This window comes from Schistosoma haematobium, chromosome ZW, assembly GCF_000699445.3.
Source record: "Schistosoma haematobium chromosome ZW, whole genome shotgun sequence".
NCBI classification, from domain to species: Eukaryota; Metazoa; Platyhelminthes; class Trematoda; order Strigeidida; family Schistosomatidae; genus Schistosoma; species Schistosoma haematobium.
Window position 1 is genome coordinate 60579358 of NC_067195.1, and position 18237 is coordinate 60597594.

Consider the following 18237-nt stretch of genomic DNA (forward strand, 5'->3'; position numbering starts at 1 on the left):
TGTCTTATCAATTTCTAAATGATTCTCATCATGGACGACTTTGAGATACGAAGAGGAGTATCAAGCGATTACAGGACAAAAAGTTTTCAAGCTAACCTCGACATCTTAACTAGTTGAACTTAGTTATAGTTAGCACCTACCAATGCAACCAAATCTGTGCATACTAGGCATGTAGACAGCAGGAACTACAGAATTAGATAAATATCTCTGACCTCAGACCTCATCTACAATGACTTAGGAGCCATAGTATAGCATGAATTAAAGATCACTTCTCGCTGACCTTCATACGCGGTTAAAGGATTTTAGAACAGTATAAACATTGTGAGGGACTTTCACAAATGTAGATTTAAAAATACATTCATAATACATAGTCCTAGTGAAATTTAAATGAGATTATTGTGCTCAGGACACAAATCCTTATCTAAGAGAACACTCAGATTTACTTGAAAGAGTACAGAAGATAACTATATATGAGATTGATGAAGATGATAGGTATGACTCATGAAGCGAGCTCTAGTAATTTAATTGACATTAAACTATCCAATACCAAATTAAGCGATAAATTAATCATGGTACATATGATGCTGAGTAATGATTTTGAATCTAATATCTCGTTGATTCACTCACGTAGGCTGAAGTAACTCAGAGTAAACAGAATTGGAGTTCAAATTTATGAATGAATCATATATTCATAAGTCAGGAGTTTTTCTATCACATAACTGACTTCTTGAATCTGTTACCTTAAAAAATTCTCTGCTTCTTTGACTTATTTATTGAAGAGAAACATAAACATATAAAGAATTTTTTTTAAAGAAACTACTAAGATACACTATTTGACCTACTTTTCTGAAATAAAAATCTACAATTAAACAATGAAAATAAGAAATAGAAAGACACATATCGAAATAATGTTATTATCTTTAAAAATGATAATAATATTCAGTAATTCAAATAACACTTATATCGTGAAGCAACCAATGGTTAGAGTCCCTGAATGACATGGCTCAAAATCGTTTGCAATGGCTCAGGTGCATCTACTCTTTGTGTTCTCTCAAATTCTAATCTCCTGAATACTCCTTGTCTCTTTTTTTCTCCTTCAAAATTTATTTCACTGGATTATACTCTTTAAATAACATTTTCAAACCTTAATCTTTTCGATTACTGCTTATACTCTTACCACCTCTACCACTGTGGGATTTGAATCGACAACTGTATCTACGTGCTAATGTGGTGTAGCAACTCGAATTGATGTACGTACGTACGTACAAAGTTCTACGTTGTTACTGACTGACTGAAATATAGTTTATATTATAACTAACAAATCAACTGTTATATTGTTACTATGATCTTTTTATTATGAATATTATTATCACTGATGTGCATATTTTTTTATTTATCTAAAAAATAAAAATAAAAAAACAACAATTTGAAACAAACATTTATAAAATATAAAATTTAAAAAAAAACCCAAAAGAAATTGATCAACAAATGAATGAATGAATGAAATTAACATGGGAGGAATAGAAAAAAAGAAAGAAAAGTGTCATACTCATTTGTTTTTTCTTTTCTTTTCCAAAAGATTTGATTACAATTCATTTACATAAAATGTTTGCATGGAAACAAAAAAAACTATAATATAAGTGGATATTTTAAATGATACAAACAATGAACTTGTAGTAATAGAAATATTAATGAAGCTAAGTAAATCAGAATATTCAAAAGGGAACAGAAAACAAGAATATACTGAACTTATATGTATATATAAACCATTTGAGATAATTAGTGATTATGATATTGATGAACTTTTTCTTTGACCTAGAAAATATTCAGATGATTGATAAAACTTCTTTCAGGATGATACACTTAACGATTTATGTATATATTCATCAGTTCGAATCTTTTCTTAGAAACAACGTTCACTTGCTTACAGTATAAAAACTAAATACACGAAACAAAAAAAGTTTTTCAAGTAAGATTTCGTTGATATTTAACTCAGTGTTGTAGTTTATATTTCTAAAGCAGGCGCCATTATTCTATGCTAATTATTCACTATGATCTTTAATATTTAAGAAAAGTCTATATACGAAATGTTTTTTTTTTTTGATATTGAAATTGATAGTTCTACTAGGTATATGTATTAATTGATCATAAAAATATTTTTTTAAAAAAACAACCCAACTTGGTTTCAACGAAAAATAACCTTGTCGTTATTTAAACATTCAACAAGATCATGATCAAGGAATAAATGTCATTGACAAAATAACAATGAATTAATCATTATTCATAAGAAATTTAAATATGTTCATACAAATGATCTTTATTCATTTCATAAATATCAGCAGTTAGAATTTAAGGGAAATCAAAAGATATACATTGGAAATGATCTATTCGTTGTTGTTGATGTTGTTGTCTTCTAATATCTCTATTTATGTTATCATTATTATAAAGAGTAATAAAACAAATTAAAAAATAAAGAATTAGTCTAGTTATATAAACATGAAACTTTATATTTACTAAGGCATTTAATGTGAATATTTCATAATTGAATTTTTTTTTTCAATAAACTAAAATAAGTAGTATTGTAATTTTAATTTTAAAAAAATATAAATAGTTGTTATCGTTGATTGTTATTGTTTGTTTTTTTTATTTTTTTAATTTTTTTTTTAATATTTCGATATAAAAAAAAAGTCGTTTTTTATTCTAGTTAAGATGATTTATTATTGGAATGATGGAAGTGATTCTCAACATTGATTTGTTACTCAACTCAATAAGATGATTATTTATGATTACTTTTATTATTATTTGTATACGAATCCAATGTGTTCGTTAGGACTGCCGTATGTGGATTTAAATGTGTAGTCTGTAGAATGGCTTGTTCTAGTGCCTGTATTAAAAAAAAAAGTGATATATATATATCTGACAAAAAGTAAATGCGTTAATTTATGTAGAATAGAAGGAATGTGAAATTTAGTACGCGTTATCCATCCTATTCGAGACTCATCAGCAGGCTTAACATGCAATAAGATAGTTCAAATCAGTGCAATTTAAATTAAAATGCAATAATTTTTAACTTTTGGCTAGTAGTAGTAGTAGTAGAGTAAAAGATGCAAGTTTCTTTCTAGTTCAGATATATCGCTTAAATGTATATGAATATTGATGATAATCATGTTAATATTGAAGTGTGAAATGAGAAGCCGTTAGTTTAAATGCCTTTGAGAAATGGAAAACTTCTAAGAATAATAATAAAATGTAATATTTTTATTGAATGAATTAGAGGTGTTAAATTTCGAGATACATTAATTGACAAATAAATTAAAACAACACTCTGAATACATGTTATACTGAAACGATGTAAATCTGAATTAGATTGCATAATCTAAAATCAGTTAATTAAAAGAACATAAATTTCATTAAAGCTATATGAACAAAATTTTAATATACCTTTCATAATAAATACAAAAAATATTTAAGGTTCATAATGATTAACCGTTTGCTTAGATAAAGAGATACCTGATTCATAAAAAAATTAACTCAATAAGATAGATTGGAGTTAGGAAGGGTCAAATGACTATTTCATTCTGGGGTTAACTACATCTCATATTTTGAAATCAGTGAAAGGAACCGTATTCGATTTTCTTTACGATAACTCCATTTACTTAAAATGTACAGTTATACTTCTAGTGAATTAGTTTGCTAAAAATAGTACTCTATGATAAAATAGTAGTGTGAAGTAATATTGAAAGATTTAGATCTCATTGCCTGTTTCTTTCGTTCAGATTTTGGTCCAAAAATATCATGACAACATATTTATTTTGATAATTCATGATATTTTAATCGTAAGTTTTATGAAATATTGACAAAAAACGAGAGAAATCTTTATCAAAATATCCTGAATTACAAGCATTTCTTTTGAATTCGTGATAAAATTATGTCCGCTATATATATATATATATATATATATATATATATATATATATATATATATAATGACTATAGTTAATCACAGTCTAGTCGTTATAATAACATTAAGTAACGATGTAATTGATTCATGTTATACTCAATGAATAACTGAAGCCTTTCTTTTCTCACTTTAGTGGTCAGAGTGAAGAGATCTATAGCTTTGCTTAATCACGTTTCTTTAAAAAAAAATTTGTTGCATTAGATTTAAGTCAATAGACTGAAATAAATATTTTAGTCTAATGAGTTTTACTAATTTTGTCAACATAGAATTAAATGAACAAAAGTAGTTCATTTCATTAAAATTCTCATGTTAAATATACATAAATTTACACATCATAGCAAATTAGTAAAATAAGGGTAATACAACTCATACTAGACCTAGATTATAAGAATTTAACTTCAGTTGGTTATGTAATTAGGTAAATTAAAAATAATGTATAGTGACACTATAATTTATGGACCACCTTTGTGTGACGATAGACTGACCTTAAGAGTGCCCATCTAATAACTAGGACCAAATAAGGATTATAAACCAGCGTGAAGAATTACGATTAAGATTTACATTTGATGGCTAAGGTTAAGAATTAGATTTAGAGTTTTCATAGCGAACTGACATAAGCTATAGTGCCAAAACTCTATTTAACCAAATGGATGACTGAATTTCGCGACAAAATCCGAGATCTATGATCTTATACCTGATTAGTTCGTCGATAAATTCTAGTCCCACCCAATGTGTCTCATACATAAGAGGTTGAATACTGAATGAATAGTTTGAAAGTATTTGATATAAATGGGAGTCAAACAATATATTATTACTTAAAAAAATATCCAAAGGGTTGAAGAAATCAGTGGAGCTAATCCATGTCGGGTGGTCTAACATCAATCGGTTCATGATTTCAATCAAAAACTTAATAATCTCCACAACCCCTATACTAGTAGTCCTAAACTAAAAATTGGAGAATTACATAATAAAGCATAAAAGAATCAATCTACATTTATTAAAAAGTTATGATAATAATTCTTGACGGGAAACCGAAGTACTCTTGATTAATTTTTATTTACACAAGATGTAATTTCAATGTGTATATAAACTAATTAAATTAGAACTAACATTTTAATAAATATTTCTATATATTCAGAATGAGTATATGCTTAAGAATAATTACTGATTGTATGAATCAGTATCAATCTAATAATTTCATGGTTTTGAAGATTTCATATTGATCAAAGTTATCCTCAAGTATTTGTAATTACCAAGGTGCTGAATACCCTCTTATAATTCATTTCAAATAAGAAGCATTAGGGTATCAACTTATAATCTATCTTATATTACTTTGATACACAATGAACAAGCTTTTTTTTTAGCATAGGACAACAAGATATTATAAACTATAAATGAGCGGAAATCATGAAACCTTAAAAGTCATAAATAGGGGTAAGTTAGTTTCTCAATCGTGCAGTCTAAACGTTTTCATGTCTTACCTATGAATAAGATGAGTATTAGTTCTATTTGTTGTCAGATATAAAATTCACTTGTTTTTCTGTATTTATTTTAGGTATTTAGAAGTCAAATGTATATCTCATTGTTGTTATAACTAATTGCTTGTAAATATTGAATTAAATCAATAAGATTACAAAACCATATTTGTTATTCAGTCTAAATTAAATACATTTCATTCAATGATATATTTTATAAATAAAAATAATACATGAAAACAACTATCATTTCATTATCATTTGTGTAAATCAAGTAAGCTGCAAATTAGTGTGTTAGGCAATAAGTTAGAGCTATTTGTATTTTTAAGTGTAATAACCGTGATTATAATTTTGTTAGATTATCAGGTAGCACATATTCGATGAGTTATGATACTTACAAGATCAGAGTCTATCAACGTTGTGGAACTTTGATGAAATTCAGAATCGACGCATGTAGGAGTAATCTGTTTTTGCCGAAAAAATTAGGAGGAGGAAACCAAGGAAAATATCTAAATTCTTAAAAGTTGATTAATATGAATATATTTTCAGTAATGATTATAATGGTTACCTACTATATTGTAGCCAACCTTAGCATCGTTCATGAAAGAGATAGATTGCATTAGTGAGTAACTTTGTATGAGATTAAGAATTGTAGAATAGTATGAACCAACACGCACTAAAATTTTAGTTTCAAAATCTGATCTTCCAAAAGAAACTATCTAAACACAACAAGTGAGGAGAATTTGTGCAATACTAGTAAAATTCAAGTTGCACACTCAGAGACTGGTCACTGTAATAATTTGGTTACTGACGATTTGATACTTACTATTTTTTAAAAATTATCTTTCAGTGATTACATTTTCGGCAAATCTGTAACCCAAATAACAAGCAAAATTTTCAGAATAGGTTTATACTTGGAAACTTAGCCTGTTGTTAATGAAACATAATTCAACTTGTTCTTCTAAGTATTACTGTATCAATTAAATAATTTTCATTGGATAAATTGTGTGGCTAAAGCGTGATAGTGCCTCTATGACAAGAGTATATACACTTACTAAACTTCAACCTCATCAAGCGTGAAGATGGAAAAGAGAGTGGTTATCATCTTAATGACCACCTAGTGTCAGTCAAGAAATCGCCCTTAATAATTGTTCGAGTATTTTAAATAATGCATGAGTGATCAGTTTCCAAAATAAAAATATCATGAACACTTATTCAAAAAAGTGTATATGGAATTTAAGTTTGTCCGAAAATCAGTATATTCTATAGATCAACTGACGCATCCATGAGTATTATTAAGTTTTCACAGTTGAAATCACGAGTCGATCTAAGCTAGACCACTATTGAAAAACTGGAAGCACCGGATGTCAGTTTCGCCCCAGTGTGAGACTCCTCAGTAGTGCCTGTTCGCGATCCTGCACAATGGACTTGAACCCAGGATTTCCGGTCTCGCATGTGAACGCCTAACCTCAGACTACTGAGCCGGGATCGAGTTGTGGTAATATCTGACTTCAATCGATCCATGGTCTTGCCTAACCCTTTATCCATTGTTTGAGGTAAATAACTATCACATACCTGACACGGGTTGGGCTCCAACGCCGTTGAATGCCGGCTCAGTGATCTAGAGGTTAAGCGTTCACGTGCGGGACCGAAGGTCCCGGGTTCGAGTCATGCGTCCAGAATTGTGTGTGCCCACTGATAAGGAATTCCACACTAAGATAAAACGGCTGTCCAGTGCTTTCAGGTTTTCAACAATGGTTTGGCTTAGATCAAATCGTAATTCAAACTGTGAAAATACGACAATCTACACAATCCCCATACTGATAATATTAAATTCATAAAACTATTTGTACTACTTGCTGATTTAAAGTAGTATGACTTGTATAGAGACAATACAAAATTATGATGGAATTACTAATAAAAAGTTTTACGGAAGAGTTTATGAGTAAATAAACATGTTACCATTTATTCATCTCTTTATGATAAAATTGTTTTCACACATTTCAGATTTGTTAGAAAATGTTGTACAATGAATATATGACTTAAATCTACTCAATCATTATCTGACTTAAAAATACAAGTCAGAACGTTTTCAGAATCTTATTTTATATCCCAATTATTGCCAAAATGGGTGTATTCCACAGAAGTAAAATAATCTCACTTACAATATCAGCGTGAAAATTTGATATAGAATTACGGTGATATGTTCCATTGGGTTTTGTTTTCATCTAAAATTTTAGAGAAAAAAGATATCGATGATAAGATGTAAATTTCAAGTGAATAATCAAGTAAACTCTTAAGTTTGAATGTTTTTGTATAGTCATTTTTTGTTAGAAGACTTAGTTATTTTCTTACGCAGTAATAGTACGTATAATAATAATTATTATTGAGACTACCATCGTTATCACTCGTATTATGAGTACTATATTATTTTTCACGATTCCTAATCAATAATAACCTAATTCTTATTACCTGCACATATTTCTTGTAAGCGTGCTCAAATATTTAAATTTCAGCTTTACTCTTTTCTTATATGAACTAAGTCTGAGCCACTATGGAAAATCATTTTATTCATTTCTGAACTTTTATCCTAAACTGACTCAATAAGGATGGATCTTATTTATGATACTAATAGGCATATACAAAACTCGTAGCTGATGAGGCTATCGTAAAAACGATGCTAATGTCTTACAGGAAACGATAACCGTAATCATTTTTTTCCAGTTCTATTTTCCACATGATCTTTGTATTTTTCTGAGTAGTTGTAATTGCTTTTATTTATTTAAATTTCTGTATGCCTGAAGGTCACGTTTTTATCACTATATATATATATTTACAATTGTATCAGTTTGCTAGGATTATAGTTAATGGACGATCTTAGATTAATGGTGAAGTGAATTATAAAACATTTAACCAATTACTAGGGTCGAAATACGATTAAACATTAGTGTGGGGAATTAAGATTTAGGTTTGGAAATTATAACTGAGGTTATCATCACAAAGCGGTATCAGTTATAGTATTAAATGAATTTCGCTCAAAAATTCAACAGCCATCATGTTAATTCTTATTGGTTCGTCCATAAATTATAATCGTGCTTCAAGTTTTCCTTCAACTTGTCTTCATCCTTAGTTTGTTAGCTGCCAAGTGCTGATTTGTCGTATGCTAGTTGACATGATCGATTTCACAGAAAACCAAACTTAATAAATACTGTGGCTTGGAATGAAAATTCCTCGTAATTTAAACAAAATATGCATATACTTTCTTAATGCGTAATTTAATCAGTATAGTTTGCTTTGACGTATTGTTGATATTTATTATTTTTATTTACATAAGCTGACTAATGATAGACGACATATTATAGCTTAAATGTATAAATCAAATGAAATACACTTTAATGGCTTTAGATTAAGTATGAAGAGTAAAAAAAGGTCAATTAAAGATGAGCTTCGAATTCCATTTATTTATAGCTAATTTAATGATACAAATGTCTTTACTTGATGTCATGCTAAATTATCTTGAATAGAATATTTAATGGTTGTCATTAGCCAGCATCTAATGAGTGATTTCTCAATAAATTTAAGAGGGACATAAGAATAGAATTGCTTCAAGTACAAGAGGAAAGTGTATGATATTCCTTAGACAGATCTAGGTTATTTTGGTACTATCTTTTTAACAGATCTCACAGTTTCGAAAACATTAAAAATCAAATGAAAATAAGATTTTTGCGCTACGGAAATTAGAGCGATTTTAAATTAGAGGGAAGTGGTATCCAGTGTTGCCTATGTTCAATTTATTCTGTTGCTAATAACAGTATAAATGACATAATGTATCTTTATTTCAATAGATATTATCATGGAATGGAAAACTAGGAAAATACTTTGTAATTAATAATGGACAATTAAATGTTATAAATAGTTCTACTGTTTTACTTGTGATTCAGATCGCTCCGTAGACGGATGATTTGTATAAGTGTTATATAAGGCATCAAAATGACTTTCAGTAATTGGTTCACAAGTTTCCAGAAACTAGAAAATATGAACAAAAGCAGACAATAATACAATTTATTAACATCGTTTTATAGCAATGTGTCATGTATTTGCTGCTAATATCTTGAACTCATGTATTTTTTAGAGGATGTATACCGTAGTCATCTACTTCTATTAACGTTCGATATTTAATTACCGATTGTATCATATACAAGGTCGTTAAATAAATGGGAAGGTATCTGTAGTAAATTTGGACTCTTTGAAACTACTCACTCACAGGACTATCCAGAACATAATTCAGTTGTAGCAGTGACCACATCATTATACATCAAATGGGTCGGAACCTGATGATCAGTACTTCTATTTTCAATAAATGCTTACTACAGTTTGATCGTCGCCTGTTATCAGCAACGAGCATCTTCCCTCGCTCCAGACTTTCCTCCTGAATAAGGGTCGTAATATCAAGAGCAAAGCAAAGTTTCTCACTAGTTCCTTAGATAATATCAATATTTAATAAAACTGCCATCAATTGATTTTAACTTCTAGAAGCCAGCTCTTCTGCAATTATCGTTAAATCCAATTCACAAGTAACTTTCAATAAAGATATTTGTGAAGTTTTTTGTCACTTATTTCGGATCTGACTTAAAAAAAACTACAATTTTAAGGAGTGATCAAGTTTCCTCAAGAAAAAAGTTACTACATAGTGATTAGGTACATATTGTAGTATTTTAGGAAATCTAAAACAATATGATAACGTTCTAAAATGTAACCATTCGGTTAACTAACCCAATCTTTAGTGCCCTATATTTCGCTTATGATGGTCTTTCGTAAAAATGTGCTATCTCTTGCCTTGAAATTCACACTTACTGTCATCAGTAAAACACATTTAAAATCTCAAAGAAGAAAACCAGTTTCTTCATGATTCATGTTATTTGGTTGTTTTAACGACTATGATTAAAGAAAAAAGGTTTAGAGCTACGTGGCGTGCAACTAAAATTATCTAACCTTAGGCTAGAAGAAAAGGTTATTGAGTATTAACTAGTTTGAATTGTGTGGGTCTACTATTTCTTCCATATCCATTCTCCAACGTTTAACAACAAAAGATTTAGGTATTATTTCTTTAATTATTTACTATGACTTTTGATAAAGACCATTTTTTCGGGTTAGGTAATCGAAAATATACGAGATAAACCATTATTTCTTTATAAAATGAATATAAATAACTTTAATTATTGCACTCAAAGGCACACGGAAAACTGCTCATTATTAACATAATGGTAAATAACATTCAAGTAGATTATTTTCTGGAAATAAGATTCGTTCTTTTAAAAAGCTGCAGAAATACAAATCAACTTTTTACGTGATTGATCAGTAAGATAGGAAATTTTCTACGACCGGTTTTGATTCATCCTATTGCGTGATCATATCATTTTCGTTAGATAAATTATCCTGTTGTTAAACCAATCAATATACACAATATAACCATACTTTTATTATAATTCTAGTTTCTTTAAAAATATATATAAAGCGTAGTATTTTTAGTCAGATATAAAATTCTAGGGATAGCAACTGATAGGTGTATTTTTAGTGCGAATCAGTGACGATTAACACATTAAATCCATTCGGAAATATGCTTTTTTCTTTTATACAAGTGAACTTATTTGTGTTTTTTTTATATCGCACTGGTTAAGTTCTTTAGAGTATATGTTTAATTCTTTTATGTATCAAACAATGAATACTTAAATACATGAACAATGAAGAACGATTCGAATCAAAATATTAAAGTTTCAAATTCATGATTCGTTACATGCATCCACTATTAAAGTATAAGTCATGTTTCAAAATCTGAATCGAACATACCATTCTTACTTCATCTTCTTGTTGATCACTTGATGAAGGGGATTCTATACGTATTGATTCTACAGGAATATCTTCTAGTTTACTTGGGCTGCTACTTTTTACATTGTTGTTATCACTGCCAAGATTATTATTTATTATTGTAGAATGACCATATGTGTCACTGACTGAATTTAGACTGATTTCTTTCTGATCTTCAGTATATACTTCTGTCTTTGTGTTATGAGTAACTAAATGTTTTCTTGAGTGACTGTCGTGTTTGACCGTATTCTTCGGTGACGAAATAGAGTGTGGTAGAAGCAATGATTAAGAAATAATTTTTATTTGGAAACATGAATCATTAAACTAGATAATTATTTAATTAACTATTTATGTATTGTTAGAATTTATATGTAATCACTTATACAGTGTAACTACTTGATATAAGTATCTTCACATTCAATTGATTGTAGCCCGTTGAATCCTACTTCTGATCTTAATATCGCCAGTTGAGAATGCACAAATCAAACTCAGAGTAGGATATAATGTCAAAAAGTATAAGTTTATACAACTACAACTAAAGTTATTAAAAAGGAGTTGATAAGCTTATTGTAAAATATACATTTACGAAAATTGACTAGCTCATTTATATTTTAATGAAATAAAGGTTCGTTTCAATAAATTAGATACGTCCCTCATATAAAAATTGTTAAATATATGAATAAAACATTGATCAATGCTAACTGTCATTTATAATTTGATGGACTTTACAGAGTCGTTGTGAACACTGAAACCTATCATTGATAATGATTCGAAAAAGGCAGGTTATATATTTCTAATTAACATCCAAAGCAAAATAACTTTACGTTTCAAATTTATTAATTGTATATATATATATATATATATATATATATATATATATATATATATATATATATATATATATATATATATATATATATATATATATATATAACCTAGCTACAGATTGATTTGATTTTCAAGTTGTGGCGTTTGCGAGTAATGGTCCCCAGATCACAGGCAATTTGTTTACACATTTCTGGTCATATTATCTTATCATTTACAAACACTTTATTAAAACTATAGGTTTATTATAGCGCTAATCTGAAAAAATATACTAAAGGTTAAACAACACTTACAGAACTAGGCCATTTTGGTGATTCGAATACATATTCGTCTGAAGCTGCAAATAATGGAGTCCAATCGTCCTAGTATTTTTACGAAAAAAATTATATAAATAATTAGTTTACTCTTATTAACAAGTGGTTCATTTAAAAGTTATATACTAATTTTAATAGTTGAGACCATGAATCATTTGAAGCTAGACCATCATGGGAAACTTGGAAGCATTGGATGGCCATTTCGTCCTATTATGAGACTCCTCAGCGGTGCGCATCCACGACCCCGCCTCACGTGATCCGAACCCAGGACCTATCAGTCTCGCGCGCGAGCGCTTAACCATTAGACCACTGAACCAGCCGGCATACAACGGTTTTAGTGTTTAACTTTAACTAATCCATAAAATTGAGCGACACATCCATCATTGTCTTCAGTGAGTTACTATCTCACAACAGAACTGGTTGAACTCCACTAGTCACAGCTTCTTACTAGAACTCCAGGAAATATCTCTTGGAAACCGTCACTAGTGAGCATATGTTGATTAATATCGAAAGGGATTTTGTGGATATTATAATATATAGTTGTATATCAATTACTTTATTAAGGTTTTCATGATTTACCTAATTTTAGGTAAAAGAAGTCAATATAAATCTTTTGATAAGTTTGGGAATATAAACACTTGAAGATCTTTTTTCTAAAATAACCTCAAACACGTCCACTGTATCGTAGCTCGTAAGTTTACTGAATAACAGTTGACTATCATGTATTGAATAAAAAATTGTGAATGTATGCCTCAAGTTTAAAATCAAAGGAAACAAGTAGACTTTATTATTTTTTAAGTTTTAACCAAGAAATTTATTTAATGACCGTTTGTCACCTCTTATATCATCAATCGAATATAAAATAAAATTCTTTACTGAAAATCGTATGGTAAATTAGTGTTTGACAACAAACTCAATTATTTGAACAGTATTATACAACTGTAGACAAGTTATCATAAGAACAGATAGTCTTCTATGTAAACATGTGAAAGTACTAGTATAGTGTAATAGTATTTGTAGAATACAATTAACTGACTGATTAATCTTTTATATTTATTCAGTATCGTATATCTGATTGATTGTATTTTGATGTTTTTTGGAAATAAGAACCTCCAAGTTGTGTCTTTTAAATCAACAAATCAGTATTCGAAACATTGTACTTGTTACAAAATATAGAAGTTCGCAAATGAATTTAACGCCATAAAGATCACATGAAATATTAACAACGTAAATATTCATGTTTATAAGTTTGGGATCCACTGCCGTCATACTCAACAATTTTTTGAGTAGCAATACGTCAACGGAACAAATTTACCATTCATCACTTTAACTCTTAATGAATATTAGCCTGAGGTCAATTCATTATTAAAATCTTATCACTTACTTCTGGTGGATATTTAAATGGTAAGTCACCATAATTTAATTCTAAAGTAGTATCGACCAAAGAAGCTGCAGGATAGATTGGTTCATTGTTTTTCAATAATTTTTTGTCAATTTCATAAGCAGGACCAAATAAGCGATTATTTTTTGACCATTGTATTATTCCGTTACTCAGATCAAGAAAACAACCAATTACATCATCTTTACGGAAGGCCTAATAAGGAGACAATGTTAAGAACAGATAGATAAATGTTATATGAACTCTGAATATTACTGCAAATCAAACGAAAATTAATGAAATACTGGTGAGAAAACTTTATATGACGTGAAAAGAAGCATTACACAATCACTTAATATCATCTATAGGCACTTGACTCAACATATACTTGGAATACCCTTAAACTTTAAGTCTTAAATAAATTAATACCTATTGTGTATTCAGTTTAACTAAGTGTAGAGTCCTTGAAATTGTTAGTAATCCCAGAGAAACATTTACGTAGTCGTTTCTTGATTTTACAATTACCTGATTCCGAAAAGATATGCTAAAGTTTATCGAAACTGATCAGTTAACTCATCTAGGCTGAAACAAAGTGTTAATTACATATTATCACAGTCTTTACCATAATTCATTTTATATGAGGTATAATGACATAAGGAGTCAACTTCAAGCATATATCTTTGATAGAAAAATTTCCACAAACCGATACATGATTTAAAAAGGATCCCGATTAGGCCTATTATGTTCTGTACTCATATTAGATAATTTGTAAAATTTTTTTCCTGAAGGAATATGTATATAAAGTCAGTTTCAGAATATCTACGAAATCTTCACTACTACAATAATACGATCACAGGTAAGGCGGGGGCTAGAGGTCGTCACCAGGAAACCCTGGACCTAGGTTTCGTGTTACTTGGCACTCGTCAGCAAGGTATACCCGTAATCTTGAGGGGACTGATGCTTCCTGATTGATTCGATCCCTTGTCACCTAGCTTCACAGTCAGAGACGTTCCCACTGAGCTATCTGATCCGCATCAGTTCCTTCAAGATTACAGGTACACCTTGCTCACGAGTGACAAGTAGAGTGAAACCTAGGTCCAGGATTTCTTGTTGATTACCTCCAACCACCATCTTATCTCAACACAGTGCACGCAATGTCGAGTCATGTAGACTGGTGGCCACATTGCAACTTGATCGATAGGATTCGATTTGCACTAGGAAGGATCTGACATACATGACATCGATCACCACCCAGTGGTCAATCAATTGTAAACGTTAAGAGGTTTTAGATGTTTGAAGTATTCATCTACTCAAATCAAACCAATCTATCGAACTTCAATATCAACCACAATTAAAAAAAATCAAATTTATTGAAAAGAAAGCATTTTATTCTATCATAAGATAATTTCGACAAATAAATTTATTCATCTTATTAACTTTATAAAGCCACTATATCAGGTGATATAATCAGTTAGTTATAGTGGTAATCAAATATGTTATTCTTTAAACTTGAAGCCAATATGAAATACCAACAAATTGTTATATACACCCATTTATATGAAAAGTAAGTTTATGTTTCAGGAATAACTAGCAATATCCATACTAATAACTTATTATCGATCAATATTTTTGCATTTTGTTATATGGTGATATGCAGTTGTAACAGATTGTTTTCACACTTTACATCACGGACAAATTTTATATAGAAAACCATTGAGAACCAACGGACATGGGAAGTTTCCTTTTCCAAGTATAGGACTCCATAGCAATGTGCATCAGAAACCTCATCGAAGATCGAGCCTAGGACTTTCGACCTTACTGAGTGCGAATAACTTTTAGACCACTGAGCTGCCATCCATTCACGACAGTGCACAACCAACTTTCATTGTATGAAGTAGATAACTGTTTGACAATTGACATGACATACCAGTGTACACTGGTTCAATAATCTGAAGGTTAATCGCACATAGCAGAACAGAAGGTCTTTATTTCGATCCTTGGTGAGATCATGGATAGACACTGTAGATGGATCAATACAAGAATGAATCAGCTGACCAGTATCTTTGTGTTTTGATAGCTCTCTAACTAAAATATCTGATAATCTTCACAAACCCCCAGTAAAAATATTTAAAGTTTTTTTAAAATTAAATGACTAATTATCAGAAGGGGTCTTTTGGAGATGTTACAAATTTCACTGATTGAAATCATGAGTCATTTGAAGCTAAACCACAATGGAAAGTCTGGAAGCACTGGACGGCCGTTTTGTCCTAGTATGGGACTCCTCAGCAGTGCGCATCCACAATCTCGCACCTTGCGAGATTCAAACCCAGGACCTATCAGTCTTGCGCCAGGCGCTTAACCAACTAGACCACTGAGCCAGTGCTTCCAGGCTTTCCATGGTGGTCTAGCTTCAATTGACTCATGATTTCACTCAGTGAAATGACTAATTGTTTTGTCTAGTTTGAAAACAAAGCAAGTAATCTAAAACAATATTCAATTAACAATTTAAACTATTAATAAACTACATAGTTATTTATCAAACATGTAGACACGTATATGTTTTGATACCTGAAAAAAAACATTATGACTTATTGGTTAATTAAAATCACTGGTTGAGTCTAGTCTAATTGTTTACTTAATTCATATGAATATGAACAAAACAAAACAAAAAAAGCATCGTATTAAATTGTAACAAATTATGAGTATTTATATAAAAGGTTTACAGACTTTGTGAAAGCTGATGTCATTTTGTTAGTTAAATGTTATATAACTTGTTTAATATTCATAAAGGAAGAAAACTGTATGACTGTACATATTTAAATTTGTGATTGATTAAGTCGATTCTTTATAGAGATTAAATTATTATAAAGTATCAAAAGATAAAGATACTGCAATGAACAGAACACGAGTTGGGAACAATCGAATGTAATAAGCATAAAATTACAGGACTTGTTAATAAAATCTAACAATCATGAAGTAAATACTTAATTTGCAAAATGTCCACCAATTGTCTCAAAATGACTCATACTTCATTATTCTTGCATTTTCGTACAAATTGCATCCTGTTTCCATTCTTTACTGTTTGATCCTCTTGTCTCTCTGCTGCCAGACTTTCTGTTAACGACTAACATCATATACTACTTATGTCAATATAAGTAGCACACACCACAATACTACTTAATAAACTGACTAATTTTATATGACAGAGAAACGTTTGTTTCTATAAAAATGAATAGATTTAATATCATTTAAAGTATTGTAAGAAATGTGCTTTATTAATTGTAAAATAACTTAAGAAATCAAGATATTTCTTATTTGAGTTATATAATACTAGCTGTTGAACTAGTAATATTGTTCCATATAATATTCAAGAAACAAATAAAAATGAAGTGCCTTAAATGATAAATAAAACTTATTTGATTGAATTCAACTGAAGTTTAGTAATATAAACTAAAAGAAGTTATAAGATTATTAGTTATAATTCAAATTGATAAGAACTTTTAGTTAGGTGAAATTATACAATTATTGCACAATACTGAAAAGGTGAATAATGAACTCAATAGTGTAGTATCATACTCAATGAATTTTAGAAAATTTTCTAATGAACTTCAATCTTGATGAAACATATATTCAAAATTATGAATGTGATATAGACGATGAATCAGATATTTGCTATTATGTACAAATTAGTTCATAGTAGATCAGTTAATAAAGAAGTGTATTGATCCTATTTTAGTCAAATATGATCATTCGATGATTAGAAAATTTCAGTCTTCAAAATAAATGACATCAAAACATCTAAATACATTAAGATTGGGAATCTTAATGTGCACTGCATTGACATGGAGTTTTTTTAGAAGCTAAGCATTCAAGTCAATCAACAAACACATTGAAATTGATCCAATTTGTCAACCGATCAGAAAAATTATGCACAAATATAGGAACGAAAATCAAACCAATGGGAGATAGAACCAAAACAAAGAAGTAAACAATGACAGGTTTAAGGTCAACAAGAACCAATCAATATCGAGGTCTACAGGACAAGCTGTGAACCATATGTGGAGAAATTCGAACACTTCATTTCTATCTGGAGTTTGTGCTGATGATGTCGTTCAGAAGAACGATGAAAGTTCCACGAGAAAACCATCCAGTTCAGAGAACGAAATTCCATCGAAATCATCCATCTGAGCTGACAATTACCTTTGTTTACTGATGTCGAATATAATATCCATTGTTGTAAAACTAATAAAAACGTATGGAGATTTTTTGCTTATATCTATGCATCCCTATCAGATAGACAGTACAAAACAAAGAAATTGATTCTACTACGTTTTATAAATGAAAGTTAAATTCGTTAGGAATTGATAAGAAAAACAACAAAATCCCTAAAATTAATACTTTATTAATGTTAAGAGTGAT

General features: G+C 29.6%; 1 protein-coding gene across 3 annotated transcripts in view; it reads right to left on the minus strand.

Moving 5' to 3' along the window:
• Positions 1 to 1425: 1425 nt before the first annotated feature.
• The window catches only part of FRM-1_7 (DEAD (Asp-Glu-Ala-Asp) box helicase 1), a 101950-nt gene continuing 85138 nt past the window's right edge, over positions 1426 to 18237 (minus strand). For 2 of the 3 annotated variants that reach the window (XM_051211949.1, XM_035731805.2), the window contains 6 exons: positions 13825 to 14034; positions 12420 to 12488; positions 11284 to 11550; positions 9367 to 9462; positions 7602 to 7664; positions 1426 to 2884 (listed from right to left, as the gene is read on the minus strand). In XM_051211949.1, the coding sequence (XP_051072072.1) occupies positions 2777 to 2884; positions 7602 to 7664; positions 9367 to 9462; positions 11284 to 11550; positions 12420 to 12488; positions 13825 to 14034 (813 nt within the window). In that variant the 3' untranslated portion in view covers positions 1426 to 2776. Of the gene's footprint in view, positions 2885 to 5834; positions 5901 to 7601; positions 7665 to 9366; positions 9463 to 11283; positions 11551 to 12419; positions 12489 to 13824; positions 14035 to 18237 lie in introns of all 3 variants that reach the window. The other variant, XM_051211948.1, reaches the window with a different exon arrangement.